This window comes from Macrotis lagotis, chromosome 4 (assembly GCF_037893015.1).
Source record: "Macrotis lagotis isolate mMagLag1 chromosome 4, bilby.v1.9.chrom.fasta, whole genome shotgun sequence".
In the NCBI taxonomy this organism is placed as follows: Eukaryota; Metazoa; Chordata; class Mammalia; order Peramelemorphia; family Peramelidae; genus Macrotis; species Macrotis lagotis.
Window position 1 is genome coordinate 117,941,658 of NC_133661.1, and position 25,129 is coordinate 117,966,786.

The window sequence follows — 25,129 nt, forward strand, 5'->3', positions numbered from 1 at the left end:
GGTTCAGAATGTGAGTCTAAGTAGAGGATATAAGAAGTAGCCAGCCAGTAGAGGTGCAAGTCAATAAGTCAGTTCATATAATCTAGCACTAGGTATTTGGTTCTCAATCATAGGGAGACTAGGGGTCAGGAGCCAAGCATGGACCCAGCCACTGAAGAACTACAATAGAAAAGAGCAAAACCCCATTACTGGGGATATGACTCAGGTGAAACTCAGAATCATGAGAATTGAGAGACTGCAGAGGAACCCAATAACAAATGAACTGGGAGACAAGTACACAAGACTAGACCAGGATCAGTTCAAATAATACTTCCAATATTCTCACTGTGTAACTTGCAAGGCCTCAGGCAGCTCTGTCAGATTCTAAGTTACTGATGATTCTCCAGAATCTAGAAGTACCCCACACAAGTCTAGTTCAAAATTTACAGTGCCAAAGCCACCATCATTAAAAGTCTCTTGTGTGACTGTGACAGTTATTTACTTAACATTTTTATTCCATCTTTTACCAAAAGAATTTGACGCAGCCTATCAGTTGATGCAGCTGGGTGGCACAGTAGAGTGCTGGGCTTGAAATCAAGAGGATCCCTCTTCCTGAATTCCAATCCAGTCTTTAGACATTAGCTAAGTGTGCCTGGATGAGTTACTTAACTCTTTGCCTCAGTTTCTTCATCTGTCAAATAAACTGGAGAAGGAAATGGCAAACCACTCCAGTATCTTTGCCAAGAAAATCTCAAATGAAGTCATAAAGAGTCAGACACAACTGAAAAATTAATGAACAACAATAATTAGTCAAAAATAATGTTAGGCTAAAATAGTCAAAGATATAAATAGGAGAACCATCTGAAGAATACAGAAAGAGTAGAGGTTACCACATAATAGAGATAATTTGATTATTATAATTAGACCCTGAATTTGACTAAATTTCTTGATGGGCTAAAAAGGGAAATGAATCATATTTTAATTTTCCAACAAAAGAAAGCAAAATATTGTCTACAAAGACAAACATTTTTATGGAACTAAATTTTATCAGGAATTTAGTCCTGCATGAGTACTTTTCTGAGTGACATTGAGCAATATGGCAAGATAATATTCTCAAATACAATTTTTTTAAAATTTTGTGGAAATCTTATTTAAAGAGAGTCCTTGCCCTCTGCCACTATAAAGGCAAGGAATATCAAATTCAATTGTAACTTGGTGACAGTGATGGTAGTAAACCACCAATTTATGCAATTGGCCTTGACAGTCATAGGTTGGGACTGTTAAATGCCATTTGCAATTTTTTTCATTTTGCCATTTGGGATTTGAAAGCAGATACCAATGTTAAACAGGAAGCTCTAATTGAAGTATATGTCTGCTATAAGTCAAAGAAAACTGCTTATGATTTTTGAGTTTATTAATAAATTAGTGCTGCACTTTAGCCTTTTCTTCCAAACCAAGAAATAAAAGGCTTCAGAAGAATGTACCATAAATTATTTTTGGATGTCCAAAGAATTCATTTGGCTATATACACCAAGTCTAATTTCTGGTATGTTGCTATCACACTTGAACTAAACAGGTCATTTTTTAGGCCTGTGTAAACTATTAGGATAATAGCTTTAGGGATTTTTCTTAACTCTAAAAATTCATAGTATTATTTAACAAATTATATAGACTACAGAAAGAATTAATTTCCTTGTATCATAAATTGTATAATAATTATGATGCTTCCAAGATTACAAAGTGATTTTTTTCTCCCTCAGTAAACCTAGGCAGTCACTAATTCTTTAATTTATAGATTAAGAAACTCTGTCAAGTAGAGGTTGAATTCAGAATCACACAATGAGCATCAGACACAAAAATTTTCGTGCAAGCATTGTGTCCCTATTTTATAGGCCAAAGGAGGTTTAATGTCTTTATCCAGGGTCACACAGAGAGTAAACAATTGGGATTTGAATCCAGGTCTTCTCACTCTGACTAATTTTCTTCCCCTTATACTGTACTAACTTGATTTTTATTGTAGATGAAAAATTAGAAATTTATAAGGTATCTATTATGCTGTTGTTAACAAGACTTCGGTACCCCAAATCTTTTGAAGGTCAGTGTTTTTTTAATTTTCCTAGGCATTTAGCCAGTAGAATCCCTGGTGAATTGAATCCCATTCAATGAGCATTTGTTTTGCAGATATATAGATATAGATGAGATAGAGATAGCAATAGAGATAGAGATAGAGATAGATACATGTAAAAAGACAAAAAAGGAAAAAAAAAGACATTTATGTGCATTTCTCAAGCATGTGAACTTCCAGAGAAAATTCTCATTTCTGTGCCTTTTCTTGAATTATCCCTGGACCTGAAATGATTCCCTCCTTATCTCTGCCTCTTAGAATTCTTTGCTTCTTTCAAAATTAAAATGAAGTGGTACTGCTTATTCATCTTTATTTCTCCAACTACTAGAGCTTCCATACCTCCCCAAAATTACCCTGTGTTTACTTTGTATATTTGTGTCTGGGTGTTTCCCCCAAAACAGAATTAAATTCCTTGAGGATAAATGATTATTTTTCTTTGTTTGTATTCCTTGGGCCTCACATATCACACTCCCTAGGCTCCCTTTCTCAATTGCTATTCCAGTAAATAGACTGGGTCCACGCAATTCTTTTAACTGCTTCTCCCTGATGGTTTCTCATGGTTCCTTGTGATGGTGATATCAAACTCAACCCTGTGGCTGCATATTGACTTAGAAAACAACACATCAATTTTATTTATGTTGTATTTTATTTTTATTTTGTTAAATTTCCCAGTTGTACTTTAATCTGGTTCTGGTTTCACTATGGAATTTTGCAGCCTAGAGACCTCAAGTCTGGAACCTCTTGCAAAGATTGGAATAGTTTCTAATAATGAATCATACTACCAGTATGCTCCCAATTGATTTTCACTAAGAAAATGCTAATGATAGCATTGTAGACTAGTTCCTAAAATTCTTCAGAATCATAAAATCATATATTAGAGATAGATTTAATATATAAAATCATACTTTAGAAGCCAACCTCCTCCTTTTACTGATGAGGAAACTGGTTAAGTGACTTTCCCAAGTTCACATAGGTAGTAAGTGACAGAGTTGGTATTTGAATCCTGGTCCTCTGACTCTAAGTCCAGTATTTTTTTTTTTTACTATATCATAATATCTGAGATGGCAACTGTCCTCCATTTCTTTCATTTTACTGTGGATGTAAGTTAACTTTTTCTAAAGATCTAAAAGTTGAAGTATCTGTCTAAACCTAACATAACTAATTAAATCCATCACAAAATTTATCTCAATATTTTATTGAACCATGTAAGTGATTCTGAATTATCAAGACTTTTATAGTATGTTTTTAAAAGATTCTATTTAGCTAGAAAACTTTCAAGTACATGTTTAATGATGGATCAAAAATACTTATTGAAGAAAAGCCTACTTAAATATAGAGAGGGTCCTAGACAGGAGGTTGATAAATCATTTGGCCATGGGTCACCCATGAAACTAAGAAAAATTAAAAGCAACATTCAGAATGGCAAGATTTAGAATTGAAAAGGACTGTAGAGAACATCTCTTCCAAATCTGTCATTTTACAGATGAAGAAACTGTGGTATAAACATATTAAGTGATTTACCCAAGGTCACACAGGGAGAAAGTAGAGAGAGGATTTAAGCATATCTTTTATAACTAGAGCTAATACCCTGGCCATTCTTTTTACACTGCTTCCTCTACTATAACATACTATAACATACAGTAAAGGAGCAGGATCCTGAAAATCACAGTTAGATTGTACACACTGAAGATTAAGACCTGTGGCTCTCCTGAGCTTGGGAATTCTGAACTGCAATATGATCTATAGCTGAGCAAGTGTCTGTATTAAATCTGATTCCAATATGGTGGTGAATTCCTGGTTACCAGGCTGCCTAAGGAGGGACAAACTGGCACAGGTCAGACACAGGACAGGTGAAAAGTTCCATGCCAATTCAAGAAATATAAAATGTGAGTAGAACTTATTCTTAACCCAATTTGTCTTTGCCCAAGGCCACACAGCTAGGTAATTATTAAGTGTCTGAGGTTGGATTTGAACTCAGGTACTACTGACTCCAGGACTGGTGCTCTGTCCACTGTGCACCTAGCTGCCCCAAGATCTAATATTTTAATTTAAAAAACTTCATTTTTCAGACTTCCTATATTTATTTAAATGAGAATATTCTAAATGTGAAACCTTTGTCCATTGTGAAAAGAGTTGATGTACTACTGGAGAAACAGAACTACAATTATATTGATGTTCTTGAAATCCAGAAGTCATGGCTAAATAGAAAGATGGCTCAAAGACTCTTTTGGGCAAGGCAAACAAAGAAGTCTGTTGCCAAAAGCAACATGAAATATCATTTAACATGACACTTGATCATCTTGTTTGGCAGGGTGCATGATGAATGGACTTAAAAAAGACCACCATGAAGGTATTTGCAGTTTCTGTGCCAACATCTGTTGTAGAGCGTGAAGAAGTAAAGAAATTCTCCAAATTGAGTCAATTGGCATTGCCACTCAGGCCTTTTTCTCAAACATCAAGTCATTTGTTGAACTGAGTGACCAATAGGCTAATGGTAATGATAAGTGGTGCTTGTATTAGCAAAAGATCTGTGAGCGTCTCCTTTGAACCAAGTTGGCCTAAACTTAGAAGAGTCAGGAAAGTTCTGGAATCCTCAATTCTGGCCCACTAGTAACCATCGCTGACAAAAGAAAAGTAGTGACATGTCATGGATATAGAATTCTTGAGGTGAGTTGAGACCCAAGTCCAGCTAACTCTTAACCTAAGGCATAGACCTGCACCCCCAATGTGGACCATGGATAGATTTCAGGTAGTCTGTAAATTTGCTTGGAAAATAATTGTATCTTTATCTTCATTGACCTCCAACTCCAAATTTTAGCATTTTCTTCAATTATGAATTTTTAAAACATGCATATTGTCCTGAGAAGGCATCCATACTCTCCCCAAAATTACTCAGAAAAATCAGTGACATAGAGCAGCATAAGAATTTTGGTTTCAGGTAAGAGTTGCACTGTAGGGGTATGCACAGCCCCTTGAAGAAGGTATTACCTGTGATGTCATCCTGCCCTTGAGCATGTCTCTAAGTGAGAAGTGAAAACTCCCTCTCCTAGGCTGAGAGATAAAGGGATCCACCACCTTTTGAGTGAGAAATTTTTATTTTCCTTAAGTTCAGATCTAACCAAGTCATTCCCACATCATCAACTCCAGTAGTTCTCTATTGTCTCTAGGATAAGCTATAAACTCCTTTTTTTTAACTTTTAATTTAATTTTTTTTATTTTAATGGTGTAATGAGGTTAAGTGATTTGCCCAAGGTCACACAGCTAGGCAATTATTAAGTGTCTGAGGTTAGATTTCAACTCAGGTCCTCCTGACTCCAGGGCTGGTGCTCTATCCACTGCACCACCCAGCTCTCCCTCATATTTTGGTTTTTAAAGCCCTTCCGGGCTTGGTCACAACCTATCTTTTTAACCTCATTTTATATTACTGCTCTTCCTATAATTTTTAAATTTCTCTAATTTATGAGGTTCCTTGATATTCTAATTTCTGTGATTTACTCTAGTCAAACTGGTCTTCTCTCTGTTTCTCAACACAATAGTCAACTCGGTGACTATATTTGGCATGTACTCTCTCCTCAGATTCCACTCATAAAATCCTAAACCTCCTTTAAGATGCAAAGGAAAACGACCTTTTAGATGGTCTCTCTGATTCTTCAGGCACTAGTGTCCTGCCTCCCTAACTACAATGTATGTTCATATGTGTGTGTGTCTATATATATATATATATATATATATATGTCCTACTAGAATATCTGGGAAATAGTGGAATTAAGTGTAATTAAGAAATGTTTGTTGATTGATTAATGATAAAAGAAGGAAAGAAGCTTTTGGCTAAGGCACTGTGGTTTGTGAATTCATTAGATTGTAACCCTCTTTTTCCAATATTATTTCCATCTCTAGTACTGAAGTCTATGATAAAAGTACATTATTGAAATGCAAATGCTTTTGTTAATAGTGGAATCAGTGTATTTTGATGGTGGCTTTTTCTCATCTCTGTCTGGGGACACAGCTTGTTCTTGCTTGCTCTGGATTGTTAGATGGATAATTTCTTCCTTCTGGAAGAATCTTTTCCTAATGGCAGGTGAGATGAAGGTGACTGGTAGAAAGGAGATAATGGTGACTTCTTCCAAACATCATTAACCCCAGAGATCAGTGATAGTCAGTCCTTAATTCAACATAAACTTTGTTCCTTCTAGGTTGCATCAAAATCCCAGACTCACAAAGACTTAGAGATAAATGAGGACTAGGATTTAGTCATCCTTTACATTTTACAAAAGGAGAAACTGAGATTCAGAAAGTTGACATTGGGGCAGCTAGGTGACACAAAGAATAGAGCACTGGCCCTGGAGTCAGGAGAACATGAGTTCAAAAATGGCCTCAGAAATTTAATAATTGCCTAGCTGTGTGACCTTGTGTGAGTCATTTAACCCCATTGCCTTAAATTAAAAAAAAAAAAAGAAAGTTGACATGACTTACCCAAGCTTCCACAGTTAATAAATGAAAAGACTAGATAAAACTCAGAGATCCTTATTCCCAGGCCAGTACTTTTTACCTTGCCTCTAATCTCTAGCACAATGCTCAAAGCAACAATAACCAAGTATATAAATAGTTAAACCTGTACTTTATCATTTCTTCAGAGGTTGTTTTAAAAAAAAATGTTCTGACCATTGCCTTTTATAAGGTTTGGAACTTCCCCCTTTCCCCAATTCTCTTTCCTCCTATTTCCCCCCCATCCCAACTTCATATAATTTTTATTGAGTTTTATTTCCTTGGTATCAGTGTAGTAGCCCTCCTTTTGCTAGGGAAAAAGATGATTTTTGATGCTAAAGATAATTTATGCAGTCATTTCTGGTGTGTTGATGACCTTTCTGATGCACATTCTATTGTCCTATTACCATAAATTTTCAACTATGATAAACAATTTAGGTATATGTCAGTATCTTATACAATAGCTTGATTCTATATGTTTTGTGATTTTAAAAATTCATTGCCTCCATGAGAAAATGACAAATCATTTATTCAACCAGCGTATATAACTGTTTTTAAAGGAACAGAAAAATATAGGGACCTTACTTTGTCTACTGCAAAGCAAAAAAAAAAATTTCACCATTACTTAGATTTTATTTTTAGAACAAATTTTGGTAAAATGATTTTTAAAATCCTTTTTTCTCTGAGAAAACATACCAGGCAAAAAATGCTATTCCTTAAGTGCTATTTTGTGTCAAACACTGTACTAAATTTTTAAAAATGTGAATACAAAGAAAGTTAAAAAAAATAGTCCCTACTCTCAAGGTGGTCACATTCTAATGAGGAAGAAAACATGAGAACTAGATAGATTCAGGTTATATACAGAGAAATGAGATCAGCTCCAAGTAAGGTAGATAAGATTAAAGAAGACTAAGAAACGTTGCTTGGAGAAGAAGTTGAGGTTTGAAGGAAGTTAGGAGGTGGAGAAAGGAAAGGCAAAGTCCTATATTATTGTCTATTATTATTACATCCTGAAGTAAAGCTTCATAAAAATTTATTTTAAAGGGCAATAAAACAGAGCTTCAGTAATCAAATGGCCATTTTTTCTCTGATGGAAAATATTCCTTCCAAGCAGCTCTGCTGCTAATGTGATGTCAGTATGGTGGTTAAATATAGCAATCATTGGCAAAAGAAATTGAGAGGAAGTCTATTAAATGAAGCTGGCTATGTTTTTTACCAAGTTTATCCTTCTATATATTAAAGACATTTCTGATGCTTTTCCTATATGTCTCGACTGAATCTCTCTCTCTCTCTCTCTCTCTCTCTCTCTCTCTCTCTCTCTCTCTCTCTCTCTCTCTCTCTCTCTCTCTCTCTCTCTCAGGTTTATTCCTGAGGCTTGGTCAGCCTGCAGCACCACCTGTGGCCCAGGTATCCAGGTTCGAGAGGTCAAGTGTCGTGTCCTGCTTACATTCACTCAGACAGAAACAGAGTTACCTGAAGAAGAGTGTGAAAGTCCTAAACCATCCACAGAACGACCTTGCCTCCTTGAAGCATGTGAGGAAGTCCCTGTTGCACGTGGACTGGATTTCTCTCGTCATGAAAAATACAGTGAAATGATTTATGATTGGGAGTACGTTGGTTTTACTCCTTGCTCAGCTACATGTTTGGGAGGTATTTGATACTTTTTTTCTTCTATGTGCTTATTTCTTGGGTAGCCAAACCCATTTGAAAAATTATTTGGCTAACCCAACTGTGTAATTTAAAATGGGATTGAAAGAAGTCCTGCCAATGACCTAAGAGTCAATTAGTAAAATACTCTGTTAAATTCTTAGGGAGGTAATATAGAGAGAAAGATATGTCTGTGTTCTCTCAGCCTAAAAATGTGGTCAACAGGAATAGATAGGGCCTATGAAAGAAGGAAAAGAAATGTGGAAGGTGTAAAGTCCCTTTGACTCTGCTCTTAGTAACTTTGTGAGCTTGATAAGTGATAATCACCTCTCTATACCAAAATTTCTTCCTTTGTAAAATAAGGGAGTTGTTAAGATTGATTAGACCACCTTGGTCATTAGAGGGGACCATTTTTGCCTAGGGGGACAATGATGGATTTTGCAGCCTGAGAAAAATGTCTGCAGGAGCCATCTCAGAGACTGCTGAGACCCTATAGATTTCCAGTAGTCCAGCCTGTGACTTTAGAGATTCCTTGAAGGGTTTTCTTGGATTTAACAAACATTTTAGCCTAGTACCACAAAGTTATCCTCCGAAGATTGATTTTCTTCTTTATTGTTTCGAATTTTGATCAGTATGGAAGTATGATTTCTGAAAAGTAGAATATTTCCATCTGAAAAAGGTTGGCAGTTGTACTAAAAAGCCATGCTGAGAGAAATGGAATTTTCCAATCTTAACATTCATGGATCACAGTTATTTTTCCCATGGAGAAGAAATAATGAATAAAAATTAAGAATTAAAAAAGAACAATCCTATTACCAGTTATACTTGGGATTTTTATGACCTATAATCTATAAATCTATTATGTACATCCTAGCAAAATTGTTGATGGATAAATTATTTAGTCCTTTCATCATTGACAGCATTCAGAATTTTGAGTAAATCTCTCATGCTAATGTAGTAACCACAAGTTAATCTTTCTGTCTACTGATCTTCCTGCAATGATTAAACTTCCAAAGCAGATAAACCAGGGGAATCAAATCTGTAATTTTCAGGATGTATACAGTTTTCAGTTGAATTTTACCTGGACTGCGGCAAAGCCGCAATGGCAAATTTTTTAAATTAGTCAATGTTAAGGTCTTCCTCTCTACATTAAATACCTGTTTTTGCCTATGTAGGCTAATTATAATTGTAAAATGCAATCCTTTTCATAGAAGTATTTTTAAAATATAATCAGTAAGGGATATTACTCCAGCAAGCAAGAATTTATTGTCTTCAACTAAGATATTATTCATATAAATAGAATGAAAAATAGCAGATGGGAAGACAATTAACACATTAGTGCTTTCAGAAGGAAAGGTTCTTATAAATAGTATTCTCTAAATGTCAATTATTATTATTATTATTATTATTATTAATCTTAAGAAAATAATCATTCTAAGATCTTTATGTTACTAAGTATATTATTGATGAGGGATTTGTGGGAAAACATGAAGAATTACCTAGATTGATCATGTGAGGATAATGAGCAGCATGAGTGAAAAGGCTGCTGTCACCCCTGAAATCATGGTTCCATTTATACATCAAAACGTTGTACCAATGTTATAATAGTGATTCATAACACAATGAAATTTGCCACTCTAATAGGAGAAGGAAGACTAAAGAGACACCATTGATCAGTTCCAGAAAGGGGAATTCAAAATGAAAGTATTCAGAAAATTTTAAAGTAGAATTCCAAAATTCTATAATTCAAAGGAAGTCAATAAACCATTTTAAAGCATCTCTGTGATGGTACCACTGTTCAGTTATTCCAAAATATTTTAAATATTTTATATGGCAAAAATCAATTTCCCCTTAAGAAGCAATTTTTCAAAAACTTTAGTACAGTGCAAAGTATAATTAAATAACAACTTTCCATGAAAATTAATTTATTGATTAATTAAGCAGGCGTAAAGGTGTACTGATGTTTTTTGTACATTATTATTCTTGTACATATTTCTTTTACAACTCAAGGAGTTTGAGGAATAAGAGAGGTACATAAAGATATACAAAACATTATTTTTATTAGAAATTAATATTAAGAGCAGCTAGGTGGTGTAGTGGCTAGAGCACCAGCCCTGGAGTCAGGAGTAACTGAGTTCAAATCCAGCCTCAGACAATAATTACCTAGCTGTGTGGCCTTGGGCAAGCTACTTAACCCTACTGACTTGCAAAAATAAAAATAAAAACAAATTTAACATTGAATACAAAAAACATAGACTTTCCTATTAACTATGAACCATTTAAGGCAAATAATGAATCCCATGAAGTGGTCACCTGTATTCAAATTTAAACTACTCAAAGTTATAGTAATATAAATTATGATAATTGGAATCAGCCTAGTTGGTTCTGATTTTTTCTCTTTGCATTATTTTATAGATATTTCCAGATTTCTCTTTATCCCTAAAACTTGTTCAACTTAATTGCATTACTGTATTCATCATTGTACAAAATTTATTTATTTCCTGCAACTACAAATACTTAAAAAGATTAATGATCTTATTGACTAGACATTGTAAAATTAGGTTACTCCAGCAATCCCCTAGGTTCATAGATCTTGATCAGATCATAAACTTAACTATTTTCTTAGCAATGAAGGAAAAAATAAAATCATAAATATTCCTATATTAAAATAAATAAAAATAATAGACAATACAATCCATATATATATATAGACACACACACACACACACACACACACACACACACACACGACTGGACACCAGGTATTGGTGTAATTTACAATTACACCCAATACACTCAATGTTTTTGAAGAGTATACACATCCTTGCAGAACCTAACAAGGAAGCAAAGAAAGACAAAATCCCATGTGCTTGGGATTACTCACATATGGAATGTAGACTTTGATGTCATTGATCCATTCAAGAATATCTTCACTAAACAAAACTGTTTCTCTCTTAACTGTTTGTCTTTTGGTCCTTATCCCCCTCCATCTGGGCATATCTTCTCCCTCTTTTCTCTGCTATACTCTAATGTCACACTTATAATTAATTTCTTTAAACTTTCAATCATCCTTAAAAGGGTATTTAGAAACTATCACTCCTCAATGTGAAGAAACATTAGTTCATTTTAAGCCAGAGAACTGCCCAGTTCATCAGCCTAGCTATCTGGTCTATAAGGACCAACAGCTAGTCATCACTTAGACACAGGGTTAACCAATCAGAACAGAGTTCACAGCAAACAGCTCAAGTTCACTCTAGACAAAGAAAACCGTAATTAGTCAGCGCTTCCTATAGAGCAGCTGTAGTACCTTCTTCATTTCCTTCTCAGGCTAGAGGGGATAGAAAAGGCAACATGTACTTCTGAGCATCTTATATAGCTGAAACCTTCTGAGGGTTGTCCACTCTTGCTATTGGTCTCCACAAACTGTTCCAACAAACTCATTTTCCAACCCTCAGTTGTTTCTTCTATTTTGGCCTCTTGGATTCCTTTCTTCCATATTTTACTTCAGCTTCCTCATTTCTTATCTTTCTTATACGCCTATATTTTACAGTGGATTAAATTAAAACCTCTTGGCTCTTGGTAACTCACCTTTCTCCACTCACCAAATTTCTTCTTTAAAATCATAGTCTTTTAAAAATCATATCTGATTCTCTTTATATATACTTATATGAGTGGTTTTTAAATCTTTATCTTCTTTAGAGACAGCTAAGTAAAGTTAGTGATTAGAACATCAGCACTTGGATATATAAAAGATTTGAATTCACATTCTGCCTTAAATACTTAGTAGTTTTGTAAATCTGGACAAATTACTTAACTACTGCCTCAGGTCCTTCTTCTTATAATGGTGATAATAATAACACTTACCTCCAAGAATTGTCCTCAGGCTAAAATGAGATAAAATATATAAATACTTTTCAAACCTTAAAGTGCCACATAACTATTATCATTATTATTATTTTATTATTATTATTATTATAAAAAGTTATATGCTAATAAGCTGAGGAACCAAAATATTCCACACAACATTGTCTACAAAGAGTGGTTAACTTTTGATGTCTACCATTTTTCTGTAGATAGAATGTGAATAGCTTTAGAGTGGAAACTACATAGCTGAAACAAGTTCTTAGTCTTCCCTTTGTCAAAAATATCAGGTTTTCACCTTTCTATTGTCCCCATCTATTTCATCTTTGACACTACCATCAAACTGGCAAGCTCAGGTCTGACTATGTCCATCTGTTTACTCAAAAATTTTTGATGTCTGTAGCATGAAGGATAAACAATTAAGCCCTCAATCTAATCTTTAAATCCCTCCACAATCTGACTCCCATCCACCTGCCCAGGTCTAGTAAATTTTATTCCCATCACTCACTCTTTTCTTTGTTTTAGTCAAACCAGCTTGCTAGCTCTTCCCTATACACTCCATTCTACTGCTACTTGCATACAGTGGTCCCTATACTTAGAATTTACCTCTTCTTCTTAGGGACCCTACAAAGTGTCCCCTCTTACACAGGAGAAAGCCTCTGTCTCATCTTAGGTGTCCTTACCTCACCTCACATAAATTCCCTCAGCTAATAAGTACCCATCCAGACGATGGGCGTAGCCTCCTTAGGAGTCTGGGACCTGTGCCACATGGACTGGCTCGTGGACCTGGCTAGGGCATACTTGTAGAAACTGCTCCATCACCCTCTTCTCCAAGATTGCCTTGGCCCTAGACATCTCCTTGCTGCAATTTCCCTACTGATTTCTCTAGGGCCCTGACCATTTCACATTCTGTCTTACTGGGAGCTAGGTTCTCCCACCAACTTTTTCATGGAAAGCTTGCTCCTTCACCTGAAACTTATCAAGGACTGTTTTATTTTTCCATCTTTTGGTAGAGTATGGGGATTTCTACTCTACATTAAGAGCAGAGTTATATACCAGTGTGGAGGCCCATTGCCAGATAATTTATAAATTCCTAAGGAAGGAGAGGTACTTGGCCCTGAGATCCTTCTTTCCTATAGCACTTCATCTGGATCATTTATATCAAATTGCCTTGTATTTTTATTCATATTTGCAAATGTCTCATCACCTCTCTTATATTTTAGCAAGAAACTCGCTTCATCGATGCTGCATGACACTTAAAAAAGTAGCTACCTTTTAATGAATGTTTTTACTTGTAGAATAATTTAACAATAATTTTAAGATCTTTTATTTGAAATAGCATCCATTAGAGCTAGAAGGAACCCTAAAAATCACTTACTCCAGTGCCTTCATTTTATAGATGGGAAAACTGAGGCTCCCACAAGCCAACTGACTTGTAAGGTATCACATACATAGCAACTAACAGAACCAATATTTGAAATCCATCCCATGTTTTTGCACTATACTCTCTATTTCCACCATTTTTAAAAACAAATTCAGAAATTAAAGCCTTGTTAGATTAAGTAAAGTATTTAAAGTTGCTATGATTACACCTATGAAATTATAGATGGAATTCTATTTTTTATATTCCCAGTTATCCTTTTAACTTTCCATTGTAGAAAAATCTGAATAAGACATCATTCATCATTGTAGATCCTCTTTGCATTTTAATTGCTTCCAAACTTATAAAAATTATTGGCTCCATGATGAGAAAAGAGGGAGAGCTGCTTATTTCCCTAATTCTTATTCATTCCCCTAATGCCCTAAGAACTCAAAAAGAACACTAGTCTGGGAATCAGATCCCTTGAGTTCCAACTGGTCATGTAGACGAGTCATTTAACTTCAGTAGACCTAAATCTCTTCAACTATAAAGTGAGAATAATAGGCTTGAATTATTCAGTTTACATGATTATTGTGAGGCAAGAAATTATAAAGTACAATTTAAATATGATCTATTATTAGTTTAATTATTGATCTTTTAGAGACTGCTTAGGCACACAGTTGAATACTGGTTCATGGCTCTCATTTGATCAAAACACACCTAAACCAACCTTTGCAGACTTAGTCAAAACAATTTTACAACACAGTACCTATTTTTGAGTACCTAATGAATTATGATACCTAATGTTGCTAATGAGAATTCCAGGATGTAGTACAAGCCTATCTGACTGTTAAGCGCATGATATGGCCTCATAGAGGCATCACAGGAACATAGGGGTCAGACACACATTCAAAGCAGTACACTTCTGCTGATGAGCAGAGTGGAGGTCAAGTTTGCTTCCACTCAGTGATGCTTAATCCAGTCTTTTGCATTTGGGGCAGGAGGCAGTTAGTGACATTGATTAATGTCTAGAGAAGGGCCGTGGTTTTGTGAAAGGAGTATTGGGTCACAAGTCAGAAAATATGGGTCCAAATTCCAAATTTATTGAATATATTACCTGAATTGATTTTTATTGCATCACTTAAAAATTGAGACTTAACTTCCATATTCTTTGAAATGAAGGGACCAGACTAACTCTCTAGCATTGATTCCAGGGCTAAATTCTAAGATCCTAAATAGTCAGGTTTTGTCCTTGCTGATCACTTTAGAGAATAGTAAAAAGTAAAATAATACTTAGACATTCACTAAGATGCTTCAAAATATGAAGGAAAGATGGCATAATGGAATGATCCCTAGATTTATAGTTGAGAGACCTTCCTTCAAACTCTGGCTCTATCAATACTCATTGGGTGACCTTGAGCAAAATATATAACAACTGTGACTCATTTTCCTCATTTCTGAAATGAGAAGATTAAACTGCATGATGGCTCAGTTCACTTCTAATTATGACATTCTATGCTTCTGGGCATGAGTGAATGTTCATGACTGAATATATGAATGAAAAAGAATTTATTAAGAGCCTACTATGTGCATAGAACTGCACTAAAAACTGAGAATATGAGTAGAAAAGCTAAGATAGTCTCTGCCCTCAAGGAGCTCACCCAAGGAGCAGCCCCAATTCATTTTTTTTTTAGATTTTTTGCAAGGCAAATGGGGTTAAGTGTCTTGCCCAAGGCCACACAGCTAGGTAATTATTATGTGAGGCCTGATTTGAACTCAGGTATTCCTGACTCCAGGGTCGGTGCTCTATCCACTGCACCACATAGCTGCCCCCAGCAGTCCCAATTCAACTGCAAATCATATGGAAATGCTTCATAGTCCTTTTCTTGGGGTCCAGTGGTGAAGCAAATTGTAATTTCTTATTTAATGTTATTCTCACCAATAAAAGCATATTTATTTCTAATGTTGAGCCATTCAAAAATCACCAAGAACCTCATTGGCAAAAACTCTTTAATGAGGTGTGAGGCTTCAATAGTTGCAGAAGTAATTAACAGAAGCATCTCCACAATTACTGATGACTCCAATGGGGACTAGAATGGGGGTGGACAGGACAACCATTCCTCTGGCTCCTTGGTTTACCTATCTGTCAATGGCATTACTCAGTGGTTAGTGTTGGTGGTGTGCCACAAGGTGGATCCATGACGGCAGCAGAGGCTAGGCTAAGCAGGGTTCTCGATGTAGAGGTTATTACTATTTCCCACCAGGCGCAGCTGTTGGCAAAGTTCTTGTTCTGTTATCAGGAAAATCAGAGTTCAAATCTGACCTCAGAAACTAATGACCCTGACAAATTACTTAAACTTTGCCTCAGTTTCCTCATCTGTAAAATAAGGCACCTACCTTGTAGAATTGTTGTGAGAATCAAATGAGTTAATATGTTTTATTTTTTAAAAACTGCTTAATATAGTGTGGTGATTCTATATATGGCATATGCCTTTTCCTATCCTCTCTGCTCCTCTCTTCCCTTACCCAACTATTCCCAATGGTCTTGGACTCATAGTCTTGTCTCCAAGGGAGTAGGAAGGAATTATTAAGTGGCTTGCCTCTCCTGGCATATGACACCTTTTCTTCTCTCTCAGTATATCTTGCTTCTTTAGTTAGACTAGTCCAACTGACCTTTAAGTATAAGTTATAAATGTAGCTGTTTCCATGGATAAAGGTTTTTGGGTACTGGACTAGAAGTAAGACTGGTGAGAGAAGTGGAAGGGGATGCTCCCATTCCCAAGACTCAGGCTTGCTTGCCCATAATGGCAGTTGGTCAGTAGCATCATCAACCTGAGAAACCATTTTCTTTGTCCCAAATGAATGTTGTGTTAATGATCAACAGCAGTTGTTGATTTTAAATTATTTGTGGTTATGAGGTTTATAAAGTTCCAAATGTCATGATCTTTAACTCAGTATGCAAATATTTAATAAGTTCCGACTCTATCCCAGTCATTATGCTAAACTCTAGAGATACAAAGAACATAAAAAAATCAGTTCTATCCTCAAAAGTTTCTTTTTTAATGGGGGAGATAGCAAGATATATTCAGATTAAATTCTTAGATATCAACATGAGAATATGTTATGGCCAGAAAGAGAGGTCCAATAAAGTCCCCAAGGAGGACCACCTGCTTGACTAAGTCATCAACAGAGCTGCTAGCTCTGAAGAGCAAAGGTGATGAGGCAAGGAAGGAAAAATGGAAGGGAAATAGAAAAAGAGGAAGTTGCCCTGCCAATACATAATTGCAGAAGAGACTCAATCTGCCCATCAATTATAAAATGAAAGAAAAAGCTCTTTGGGAACTTCTTTCTATAATGGTGAAACTGGAATCATTTTTTCTCAGCACTATCTTAAAGATGCTATAAAAAGTTGATCTAGTGCTAATTCAGATGGCTTTTCCTTTCCATTGGTATTCTGAGAGTTATTTTCTAGCTATTAAGGGCAGCTAGATTATACAGTAGCTAGAGCCATGGTTCTGGAGTAAAGAAGACTTGACCTGGAGTAAGGAAGACTAACATTCGTATTTGGCCTCAAACATTAACTGTGTGACTCTAGGCAAATCACTACCTCTGTCTGTCTCGGTTTCCTCACCTGTAAAATGGGGATAATAATAGCAATGACTTACCTGGATGATTATGAGGAACGTATGAGATAATATTTGTACTGTTTAGTATAATGCCTTATATATAAGAATACTGTATAAATGGCGCATATATTTCAGAATCATTCAGTGCCTTGGCTCTGAAGGAACCTTTTGCCCACAGTTATCTGGATGTGTCTTCCTGGATGCCTTTTCCTTAGGTTGTGGGCCAGCTATTCTATCCCTGTGGGCCAGATAATCCCTGCTCTTTTTGTGGATAAAAGACAGAATAAAAATGCTCTAGTTGAGCATTTTCTGAATGTCTGTCTCTGTTGGCTTGAAGGAAATACCAGGGACTATCTTGAAATGACTGATTTCCTGAGGCAGAAGCAGTGATAATATGTGCCTTAGCTTCCATTAAGAGAAACTGGTCAAGTGCTTTTCTGACATTGCCTTGGGGAAAAGAGTAATGAACATAAATACCAGTATTTAATTCAACTAATTCAGCTGATAACTAAGAAATAATCAAGGTTACTAAGAAAGAAAATTGAAAGTATAGTAACCATGTACAAAAATCAAGCTTCTAAGTGTCTATTTACTTTAACTTTATACACAATTCTAACAAGCTTGATTAGTCTCATAGAAGATTTAAAGAAGATAATTAGAATAGAGAAGTTACTCTCTAGATCCATTGAAAAATCTGAGATATTACAGGTAGCACTCCAATAAGAGTGAATACACAACAAAGAAAAGGAAAAAAAAGATAAAGAAAAATAGTTCTGTATAGTGTGTGGAATAGAGAAAAAAAAAATTTGGCCAGAAAACCAGGGTTCAAACTTTGCGCTTCTGTAACCTTATTCAAATAATTTACTGTTTTCAGGCTTCACTTTCTTCATATGTAAAGGTTAAATGACCTTCTAAGAGTGATTTATTTCTAGATCTATGAACCTATAGACCTCAATAATTCCTGAGGTTGTCCCTGTTTAAACCTAAGATACGACATGATGCTCATAAATGATCTAGTAATATTTAAATTATGTTATAGCCTGTGTAAAAAGTCAGAAAAATATATGATATGATTTTTAAAACTGTCTATAATAGTTAATTTTTATTTTTTTAATGTTTAGCTAGTTAGAGACCTTAACTGAACAGAGTATTCATTCTTCTAAGGAATTCAAGCTACAAATCAAAATTTACCTAAATATATATTTATGTGCATGCGTCCATAAAGGCATGCACATATAAACATTTTCATAAGAAAATACAGCTGGGAAAATAATGTTTATAGTCTTTGAAAATGACATGGGGAAATTTTACATTTGAAAGCAGGAAGCAGAGTTAGTGTGTTGTGACTATTCTTATATATCAGGTTGATCATATTTTTATTAAAAGTTAATAAATTTTGTACTATGCATTGCAATCATTAAGCATGTAAAATTGCTAATGAAGACAGCAGGGGCTTTAGAGAAAAGTCAGAGGAAAGAGTTGACCTTTGTGAACAAATATTATGTATATATAATTATCTCTCTTTTTAAACTATTACTTCATTGGAAACTACTGCGCTGAAACATAACTGTTTATTTTTTTAAAAAATCCACCATGTTCTAAAAAAGGATCACTCTTTCATATGAAATTGAATATATTTTCATATTTCAAAGTGCCTTCTTACCCAATAGTTTCTGACAATTTTATTGTAGTTTTCATATTCATTCTTTTTATTAAAGGTAAAAGAGAGTCACTGGAGTTTTAGACTTTTAATTCAAGAATATTCATTTGGTTTGGAGAATGAATTGGAGAGGGTAGAGATTGAAGGTGGAAGTTAATTAGGAAACTATAGCAATAGTCCAGCCTAGATAATGAGGACCTAAATGAAGGTGATAGTCATGCAAGTGGAAAGAATGGGGTTAATGGGAAAGAGTTTATAAAGATAAAAATATTAACTCTTGGCAATGGATTGGTTTTGGAATTTAAGGGAAAGGGAAGAATGGACAGTGATTTAGATGTTGTGAACTCAAGTTACTAGAAATAGGAAAACTCAAATGAAGGGTAGTATTGGGAGAAGAATAATGAATTTTGTTTTGGCATGTTGAGTTTGGGATGCCTCCTTGTTGTTCTGATGCAAATGTCAGAAATTCATTTTCAGTCATGGTTCAGGAGATAATACAAAAAACCTTCTGTGAAGGCACATTCATTGTCCTTTGCCGAGGACAGGTTATGAGCTTGGATCAAGTCATCATAATGTCAGATTTCTTCCTTGTTTTGGTTAATTTCACTAAACTACTTACTTTTCTTTTTTTGTTTTAACTCTTTGTCCCAAGGGACAGTTCTCTGGAGGGGGAGGAGAATACATTGAGCCTAACATCACAAAAACAAAAGATATTTTCTTTCAAACATTCACAGATGCTTCATGGAAGTTACTCTAGGTTCCCCTAGACTAGTTCAGCAAAAATAAGTTCTGAAAGGCTCTATCAAAGTGGAAAGACTATGAGTAGTACATAGTTTCAGCAATAGAGGCAGAGTTTATTGTTCAAGAACCCAAAGACTCACCATCAAGTTAGCTGGGAGGAAGTAAATTCTTTGGCCAAGGTGACCTGAAAGGGATAAAAAGAGAAAATAACAAGTTGTCCTGTGTAGGAACTTTCCATCTCCACAGTAATGGTAGATTATTGGAAAAAGGAGAAGATGCTAAAAAATCACGTAATTTTGTACTGCCTACAAATAAAAAAATGACTTTTGATTCTCAACACATGAGTCCTTCATCCAATGAATACTGAATAGATACAGGACTAGAAAAACTAGGAAAAAAATCCCTATTGATATTTTCACTATAAAGGAAACCAAGAGTCATAAAGCTGTAACCAAATAGAAAGCTGATTCATAGTCTCTCCACAAGAAAAGCTATTAAAGAAGTTTTTTAAATTAGATTCATTATGTGCAGTCAACAGCAATAAGACATGGGACATTTTATCATTTCTCTTTGCAGCTGATACTGAAGACAATAGTTAAGATAATTGTAGCTTAAGTGCTAACACCTCTTGCAGAGGCTAAATATATAGGGAAAAATCTATTTCTGCAACTTGATGAGATCTTCTAAATTAAGTCAATATTTATCCTGATACCTGAAGTAGACACAGGGGAGGAAGCTGGAAGACTATGTTGGAAAATATGGCTCTAGATCAAAGACTGAAAGAGGCCACAGCCTTCTAGACTGCTCCAAAATCTCACATCTGTAGATCACAAATACTTTCTTCAAAGAGAGATCTCAAGGTGCCAGAACTATTGTTTAGCATAAAACTGAAATTGATTGTATCTTAACAGGAATTAGCTAGTTATGCATGATGTGGAAATCTTTTTCTTGTTGTTATGTAATCTAACAGAGAAAATAAACATTAAATTAAAAGAAAAGATAAAGATAAGAAAACAGTGTGTGATTTCAGTGATTCCTACTCAACCAATTTCAATAGCTTGTTTACTCTGAAAGATAGGAAATGTACCAAAGTAAATATTTTAACTCTAATTTTAGAATAGTTAAAAATGATAGAAAGTAACCTCTACAACGAAGAGGTTAAAAGAGACCAGAAACCACCTCAGCCAGTAATACTTCTGAATTTTCTTGATAAGCAGAGAAAGATGAAAGCCAAGGGAAACATCAATTTAGTGTATAAAATGATCTATAAAACATTGTAGAGATAAATAATTTAAAATATAAAAAGTATCACTTCACCAATATATGAAAAGCAGATAAGGACCTAAGAACTACCTAAACCAAATTATGCTGAAACTATTCATAGATGAAAATCAAAGGAGAGCAACAAATAGATATGAAATGGGACAAATTGCTTGGCATTTTTAGGACAATATTTCATCAGCAATAAATGGGAAGCCTTTATATTTTACCTCAACCTCCTAGATATCCAGTGTGCTACACATAGACATTAAATGATAAATGTGAAGTTGAAAATGCAAAGTGCAGATGTACTATATGAAATAGATACAAAATAATTTAATGCTGAAACATTTGAAAAGGCATTTAAAATCAATTTTTCAATATATTTCAAAATTATTAAGTGTCGCAAAAGAGTAGAATAGATTATGAATGGTACTGTTACCATCTTTTAGCAGTGGGAGGGTGGTGTGGTGATCAGCAAATTCCTATTTGCCTCTCACCCTGTTATTAACTCCTTGTCCAGATATGCTTCCTAGTATAAACTCCTTCTCCACTGTAGGGAGTAGTACCAAAGGATTTTAAAATTCTGTTTATCCTCTTATTAGTAACAATCCCCCAGTCAGAGGCAATGATTCTGGCAAAACGCTTCAATGTTTTTCTGTGTCTTTTCTCTAGAGATGTATCCCCTTTAGTTGCTTCCTCCCCACCTGCATTTCCAATAAATACACTAAGAGTAGCAAAGGCCTGTGGTTACCACTGTTTATAGATAAAATAAATGCCTAAAACAAAGAAAGCCTTTGCCTTTGTTCTTTGGGGAAGGTTTTCTTCTTCCATGAGAGAGCCTAAGGGGAGAATGGAAATACAGGATTACCATCTTTGAGTCTATTATCTATAAAACAATGGAGCATTTTCCCAATTCTTCATGTGCTCAGTTGATCCAAGCAGCCTTGTTTTCAAGCTCTAAATCAATAATCATGTGAAATGTCCAGTGTTGTATATGTAGTAACTTTCCCCTTATTAATGAAACTCAACATTGACTTTATGTTCAGCCACCTGAATAGACTGTTATTTAGAGGGGCTAAATTGTACACCCCTCAAAGAGAGCCAAAATATCAATAGCTACTAATTATATAGCTCTTTAAGGTTTCAAAGTGTGTTACAAATATTATCTCGTTCTGTCCTCACAACTGCACTGGGAAATAAATGTAATTGTTATCCCCATTTCACCAAAAGGAAAAAAAAGAAGTTAAAAAAAAGATTAAATGGCTTGCCCACAAGCCTACAACTGGTAACCATTAGAGGTGGAATTTGAACTCCAGTCTCTGACTCCAGAATAAGCACTGCATCTACCATGTCCCCTAGCTGCTTCAGTGAACTGGATTCTAATGGCCAGAGGGCTAGCTGATTGAGCATAAACATAAGTCATGGATAGAGTCATGGAGAAGTCACCAAGGATAGAACTAGGGCCTTCTGGATTCCAAGTTTCATTTCTAGGGCCCCAGGTCACAATTCTAACACTGATGGAAAAAAGTATCTTAAGAATAAGGTGTAATTGTGTGATGTGGGGGACCACTCAGTAAGCAATAGAGATGTTTTGCTTCAGATGATTGTTCTGGAACTTTGAGAACTCTGGAACCTGTGCCAGAGTGAATCTTACAAAAACCTTAGTGGGGAATTCTGGAAGAAGGTAATTTATTTCATTTAGGAGAGTAGCATTTTTTTAAAAATCTAAAGCAAAAACAAAACCTTGAGGAGACTTTGTCAGTAAATACACATGTGCACACACATATGCATGTACTCACCATATATAAATATATAAAATATATTTGTATATAGTTATCATTTTCAGTCATGTTCAACTCTTCATGACCCCCTTTGCAGTTTTCTTAGCCAAGAAACTGGAATGGTTTGCCATTTCCTTCTCCATCTCATTTTACAGATGAGGAAACCAAGGCAAAGGGGGTTAAGTGACTTGCCCAAGGACACACAGCTGGTAAGTGTCTGAGGCCAGATTTGAAATCAAGAAGTGTTACTGACTCCAGGCCTAGCATTCTATCTACTCTACTGCCTAGCTGACACACACACACACACACACACACACACACACACACACACACATATATATATATACACATTGGAATGCAATCTTTGTATCTGAGAATATGCAATCCAAACTAATAATATGTAGTGTTATAGCTATTTTGTGTTTTATGCATACCTACATATATGCACATGTATGTATCTATAGACATATATGTATGTGTGTATGTGTATAACAGTTTGATAGTTGCACACATACATATATGTGTGTGTATGTAGAGATAGAGATAGATAGAGATAGAGATATAGAGATATATACACACATTACTGTGGAGTTGCATATTTCTAGATACAAAGATTGCATTGTTCCATTTATCCAAGATATAGCAAACCCCACAATCAGAACTAACTGGAAGCAAACCCTTTCTTGGAATGCAAGAGAATTTAATTATAGAAATACCACAAAATACAATTTACTTACCAGGGAGTCTCAGCAACTGTTGTTACTGGCTCTTTCTTCTGCAGTAAGAAGATATAAGATTTAGGCAATACTCTGAGGGGTTCAATGCTGTTTGTAGATGAAGAAAATGGTCATGATAGTGAAGCATAGGTTCAGACCTGCCCATGGGTTGGATGTATCACAGATATTTCAAGCATGCAGATACACAAAACAGAGATTAATAGATCTATCTGTACCTATTCCAAGGTTTCAGCAGTGAAATTTAGAAGGGATTAGCCTCCAATTCCCATAACATAATCAAGGCAATGAGGGAAAAGGCTACGAGATGGGACATGGTAGGTGCATCATGTGTGAAGAACAGCAAGTAGACCCCAAAGTGCCAGGAAATGAGTAATGTGTAAGAAAATGAAAAATTTCCCTTTTACTTGAAGGTCCACTCACCTTAAGACTGCACCCATTTGGGGCAGAGGAAAGCCCCAGTAGAGCTAATCCTTGTGAATTGACTGCCAGAGGCCCACCCAGGTCACCATTTCAACTAGAGGCACACAGTTATGTCACTAGCTGCTTCTCTGTTGTAGCAGCCTGACTTTACCCAAGACAGATGACTTTTGCCTGGCCTACCATTCCTCCTCTTGGGTAGCATGATGCTAGAACACTGGCTCTGGAGTCAGGAGGATTTGAGTTAAAATGCAATCTTAGACATTTACTGGCTATGTGACCTCAGGCAAGTCACTTAATTCTTTTGGCCTTAGAGTTCTCATCTATAAAATGAGCTGGAGAAGAAAATGGCAAACCACAACAGTATTTTTGCCAAGAAACCCCAAATGGGGATTTACAAAGTGTTGGACACGACTAAAAAATGACTGAAAAACAATTTTTTGTATGCCATTTTTTATTTTTTAAAATTTTTTATTTTTCTTATTCCAATTACAGTAAAGATAGTTTTCAGGATTCATTTTTGGTAAGACTTCGAGTTCCATATTTTTCTACCTCCTTCTTTTCCTCCCTCCTCTCCTTGACAGAAAGTAATCTGATAGAGGTCACACATGTACAATAATGTTAAACATTTCCACATTAGTCATGTTGCAAAAGAAGGAATCAGAACAGAGGAAGTGGAGAGATTTGCATGAACTGATGCTGAGGGAAGAGAGCAGAACCAGAACATTGTATACACTAATGGCAACATTGCATGATAATCAACTATGATGGACTTACTCTCAACAGTATAATAGTCAAAGACAGTTCTAAAGGACATGTGATAAAAAAAAAAAATAGTAGCTGTATCCAGAAAAGGAACCATGAATCTGAATGCAGACCAAAGCTTACTATTTTCAATTTTTCAAATTTGTTTTATGTATTATAGTTTCTTCTCTCATAGTTTTTTTCCCTTTTTGATTTGAGTCTTTCACAAAATGATTAATAATGGATATGTGTTTAACATAATTATGCATGTATAGCCAATATTAGATTGCTTTCTATCAGGGTATGGGAGAGGGAAAGAAGGGAAAATTGTTGAAAATTAACTTTTCCTGTAGTTGGAAAAATAAATAAATAAAATATTTTTTAAAAAAAGACCAAAAGGGAAAAAAAGTCATGAGAAAAAATAAAACAAATTTTAAAAAAGTGAAAATGGCATGCTTTATTCTCTATTCAGACTCCATAGTTCTTTCTCTGATTGTGAATAGTTTTTTTCATCACAAATCTTTTAGATTGTTTTTGATCATTGTACTACTGAGAAGAGCTAAGTCTATCATAACTGATCATCACACAGTTTTGCTGTTTAGGTGTCTAGTGTTCTCTTGGTTCTGTTCGCTTCACTAGGCATCAGTTATTGCAAGTCTTTCCAGGCTTTTCTGAAGTCTGCCTGCTAATGATTTCTTACAGA

General features: G+C 35.3%; 1 protein-coding gene across 2 annotated transcripts in view; it reads left to right on the forward strand.

Annotated features, from left to right (window-relative positions):
- The window catches only part of ADAMTSL3 (ADAMTS like 3), a 713,745-nt gene that overhangs the window by 513,807 nt on the left and 174,809 nt on the right, over window positions 1–25,129 (forward strand). For both annotated transcript variants that reach the window (XM_074233985.1, XM_074233986.1), the window contains exon 16: window positions 7,950–8,239. In XM_074233985.1, coding sequence (XP_074090086.1) covers window positions 7,950–8,239 — 290 coding nt within the window. The remainder of the gene's footprint in view (window positions 1–7,949; window positions 8,240–25,129) is intronic.